Raw genomic sequence first — 5,263 nt, forward strand, 5'->3', positions numbered from 1 at the left:
GAGCAAGGCTTTGGGCATGTATTTTTTATGAGAGTATAACATTATAACATGATATAAAACTCAAAAAAGTTTATTTTTCATGATATTGCCCCTTTAAACACATATCAGCACTGCAGTTATGTATATAACGATGTGGGTTTACACATTATTGCACACTATACAACCGGGTTGGAAGGACAGCCGTGGACACTCGTAGACTCCGCCATTGGCATAGTTTTATTTATAAGGCCATACTAGGACTTCTTCCATCATATTTGTTGGCCTACATAAATAGAAAGTCCACTGGAAGATACTCTCTTCGTTGCGAGAATTTATTGTTGCTAAAGTCCGAACTGAACTTGGGACAGAAATCTTTTCAGTTTTCTGCTCAAGCTTCGTGGAATCAGTTGTAGAGATACTTGAACCTAAAGGGGCTGTTGTGACCTAATGTTTTTAAGGCTGTTCTTATTGATTTTGGTAAAGAATCATCTGTTTGTAAAAGTTTAATTGAGGAATATTTTATTTAATCTATTTATGATGGTGCTAATTGTTTCTTTTTTGTTGTGAATGTTTTGTAACCTCTGTGTACCACTGTCAGTCTTGGCCAGGAATCCCTTGCAAAAGAGATTCTTAATCTCAATGGGATTTTCCTGGTGAAACAAAGGTTTTTAAAAAAATTACAAAATGGATGTTATTGTAAAAACTATTTACAAAACAAAATCACAACACTACAGTAACTCCAGCAGAGTGTAATTGCAGCATACATGACGCGTGACGTATTTTAGTTGAGATCTTGGTGATGGAAACCCTGACTTCAGAGAGTTCCTCTCAGCTACCCTCATTGGTTCAAAACACGAGCTGCTGTACGTGCGAGACATTTCCAAACTGTACCTTTTAAAAAAATGAACTTTACCCAGTTTTATGTGTGCAGTGTTGCTATAACCTAAATTTAAAATGTACAAATTTTTATTTTGTTTAATAATACAGACAGGATGTATGGCAATCTGGATGTGCTTCCCATTGTCTTTTTCTTATACTGGCCTAATTGAACTGAAACCAACTATATTTAGGCTTAGCTAATGCTTGGGTTTGGAGAGGAGCAGTAGTGCCAATACCTAACATTATAAAGTTTGATAATTTATTTGTGGCAGCTTTAAGATTTAGAATATAAATTTATTATAAAAAAAATTTGGAAAAAAAAACATAAATAACTAACACAATAACAATAGCCTAAGTAAAGTTCAGTAGCACAAGTATACCAGTCATTTCAATGCATTCAGTGTTTCATATGCCTTGCTTATGGATCTGGGTAGAGGAGCATGAAGTTGCTAATCACAATCTCCACTGGTACACTAGCTCTAAATAAACAAACTATGCTTAGCCTGGTGGGAGAGCAAGTAARGACTGGYGGGCCACAAAATCTGTAATACAYWGGAGGAAACCCTGCTTATGATTTAGTGGTTTAGTCCATGGTTAACACGTTAATTTAATTTGCCTCCTACATCGCAGGACCTGCAGTGTCACTATTATGCACAAGTACATTGCAATGACAATCCTCAAACGGTACATCTTACAGCTCTACCTAAATGGTTTTGCAGCAATTACATTATAATAACAAACACACAACACTCCCACGATCTTAAACAAATACAGTCAGGTCTGTAAATAGTGGAACACCGACACAATTCTCCTTTTTTTTGGTTGTAAGTACAACTAAAGTGGATTTAAAATTAAACAAACAAGATGTGCTTAAACTGGAGACTTTCAGCTTTAGTTTGAAGGTATTTACATCCAAATCAGGTGACCGACACAAATTACAACAGTTTGTGCCTCCACTTTTTTGTCAGCAGTCACATCATCAATGAATACAAGGGAACCAGTTCCAGTGGCAGGCATGCATGGCCACCATGACACTACCAGCACCATGCTTCACTGATAAGTTGGTGTGTTCTGGGTCAGAAACATTTTCTCTTCCCATCAWTGGAATCAAGTTGATTTTTGTCTCATCTGTCCAGAGGATGTTGTTCCAGACGTGTACAGGCCTTTTAGATGTTGTTTTGTGACTTTAATCTACTGTTTCTGAGACTTACCAATGGCTAACATCTTGTGAACCCTCTTTATTGAASTGAAGTCTTCTCTTGGTTGTTAACTTGTGTGTGATGCTGACAGAAGCAGAAGGATGAAATCCAAGTGTTTTAGTGCAATATTATCTGCTCATATTCAGCTGAATGCTTCAGAACTCATTGCACAGATCTACAGTGCAGTTGGACAATATTTTTCAGCATACTGCAAAAGCAAACAAGTTTTGTATGGTCAACTCAATCGCCTGCTCTGAAACTGATTTACTTGTTGAAAAACTGAAGGGAAAATGTCCTAAGAACAAGAACAGGCCTGGCAGAGCATSATCAAAGCTGAAACCCTGCATCTGTGTTTTAGTACCTTTAATAAGTGGGAGGCGCATCTAAAAACGGTTGTAATTCGTAGACCGTTCACCTGATTTGCATGCAAATACATTCAAAATAAAGCTGGAGTTAAGGCACATTGTGTTTGTTTCATTGCAAATCCATCATGGTGCTGTTTACAGCCAAACAGATGAAATGTGTCAATATCCCTATATTAATGGACCTGACAGTAAATCAAGTAATAASACAAAAATAAGACTTGGACATTTKATGTGAAGCATTTATAAGTATTGTGTTGAAATACATGGTTACACTGCTTTGACTGACATCCATATATGCACTCTGAAAACGAAATGTTGGATTTACTTAACCATGTTATGTGACCTGGTTCCACTTAACTGAATTGAGTAAATTCAAAGCAACATACTCATGTTCTTTGGCTAAAAAACTGGTATATTGCTTTGAATTTACTCAACTCAGTTGAGTGGAACCAGGTCACATAACATGGTTAAGTAAATCCAACATTTCATTTTTTTACAGTGTATGAACACAATTTATATCCACCGTACTGGAAGACAAGTAAAGCGCATTTAAGTGCCTGTGACATCATTTATTTTTGTTTGTAATAAATAATGCTTTTTGGAAAGGTAACACTGACAACATATTGTAAAGAAATATTTCATGCTGCTCAGATGAACAGTTAGTGAGATATTCACATGTGGTCACAGGAAGTGATGTCAAAGGGGAATGTCTGAATGTGTACAGAGCGTTGCTACAAAGGCCGACAACACAGGCTGTAGAAAAGAATCTGTTTCTTTATAGATTATTTTAATTACTATAATAAAGAGATGAGTAAGAGTCAGAGTTCAAATAATATTGTTTTATTAAACAAAAACCAGAGTTTTATTTCTTGAAGAGTTCCCCTTTGRTGTCACTTCCTGTTTCATTCTGACCAAAATTCAAAAGAAAATATGCCAATTATGGGACATAATGGGTAAAATCATGTGTATTATACCAAGTTTCTTAAATATAAAAATGTTTTCTTTAACTTTTTGTATTTCATGGATATGCATGTCACAGGCACTTTAACATACTGAAGACTTCCACTGACACCAACTTTAATCAGCAATATTTATTTCCTGAGTTTAATGAYTCGAACACTTGAAAACAGTGATGCAACACAAAAGTTAAATTGACAACTGATCTAAATAAACCTGTCAATCCTTTCCTAAAATAATCAATTTAAGTAACCGATTAACTKAGATTGTTCAGGTGTGAAGTATTTAAAGCATAATCATTATTTGYAATGTTATTATTTGTAAGCTATATTCATCAAAATGACAAGAAATAAAGGCTTGAAATGTTTCGATGTGTAATTAATCTATCTATCTGAACTGAGTGACAAAGAAAACCGAACTTTTTCACAATATTCTTTTTGAGCTGCACCATCATTTGTCTTAAACTTGGATTGTGTGTGTGTGTGCGTGTGCGTGTGCGTGTGTGTGTGCGTGTGTGTGTGTGTTCACTGGGATCATTTAAAGCAGAATCTAAATGGAAGGCAAAAACCCGGAGCACTCGCTTTTAATCATTTGTTATTCCATCCTCTTGACGCCTGAGTAAGAGGCAAGATTGTGCAAGTTCACTTGGCAGGCAGGCAGTCGGCAGGCCGACATCTGGAGAGCATTACGTCTGCAGGAGACGTGAAGCCGGGGTCGATGCACGGCTCCTGCCCCCTGGATATCAAACCAGCGTCATGAATGAAGCGTTTTAAGCAGGTCACTTGTAGAGTGGATATGACACGTAATTACAAAAAGGAAAACGGGATCCTAACTGGGCAGCAAGAGCAGAAACATGGCGTGACAGCAAGGCCTACGCTGCACATAAGTGAAACAGTATTTAAATACAACTTGAGGGGGRAAAAATGCGTGTATTGACGTGGATTAGCAGAGGAATGCAGAACAGGAGGCACACTTTCGTGCACTCCTGCTTGCGTAACGCGGATCCAAATCCAAAAGAGATGAGCGCCGAAAGATGGACAACGAGGTGACGTTTATTATAATGATTTTATTTTAAGACTAGCATTAAAGTTTGTGCGGCTTGGAGAAAACCGTAACAGGCTGTAGCCACGCACATTGAGACGGAGGGTCTCACGGCTGAACCCCCCTTTATTACTGTCGACGTGCAGCGTGTATCCTACCTGTAATCGCTCCGACGCAGGTTGCCACATATTTAACACGGTCGCTGGTTCTCCCTCTTTGCTGCTGCCGGTTGGTTCTCTCGTCGTAGTCCGGTTCACATCTGTCGCTCTGCACGGCTTTCCTGACTGAGCCAGTTCCCTGAGTTCTGTTCGGTACTGAAGGGTGATGCTCCGCCTGGATGTAGTTAACACTCTCTCCAGCAGGTGGAGGTACCCGTTCCCCTGCCTGAGTCATGTAGGCGACGTGGTGCTTTCAGGTGCTGCAGGAATTTCTGCAACAAACACTCGGAGGTCTGACATCACTCTTTTTTGTCAACACCGTTGATGTCGCGTCTATTTTTTTATTCCAAATTAGTCACTTTATATTCACAGGAGCAATTTTGGCCTTACATAGCAGAAAGCACACAATACTGTCCGTATAAATCAAGGTTCTGTTGCTTTAAAATCATAAAAAGTATATGTAGCACAAAACTGAAGGCAATTTGTGTTTGGTAGATTGTTTCTTTGTTGTAACAATGCTTCTTGGAAAGAAAAAAATTGTATAGGTCCTCTGGACGGGTTCTTCTCTAATGAAATGTTTCGTCTCTCCTCCAAGAGACTTCTTCAGTCTGAGAGTTTCAGGCAAAATTCAGGCTTTTGAGCACTGCCTCCATGTGACTGATACTCACATCACATGGCTATCGTT

General features: G+C 38.4%; 1 protein-coding gene across 1 annotated transcript in view; it reads right to left on the reverse strand.

Annotated features, from left to right (window-relative positions):
* The window catches only part of pid1 (phosphotyrosine interaction domain containing 1), a gene marked incomplete at its 5' end in the record, with an annotated part of 38,049 nt that extends 33,276 nt beyond the window's left edge, over positions 1-4,773 (reverse strand). The window contains 1 exon segment of the mRNA XM_014018149.1: positions 4,579-4,773. Coding sequence (XP_013873603.1) covers positions 4,579-4,608 — 30 coding nt within the window.
* Between the last annotated feature and the right edge of the window lie 490 nt (positions 4,774-5,263).

The sequence above is a fragment of the Austrofundulus limnaeus genome, unplaced genomic scaffold, assembly GCF_001266775.1.
Source record: "Austrofundulus limnaeus strain Quisiro unplaced genomic scaffold, Austrofundulus_limnaeus-1.0 Scaffold184, whole genome shotgun sequence".
In the NCBI taxonomy this organism is placed as follows: Eukaryota; Metazoa; Chordata; class Actinopteri; order Cyprinodontiformes; family Rivulidae; genus Austrofundulus; species Austrofundulus limnaeus.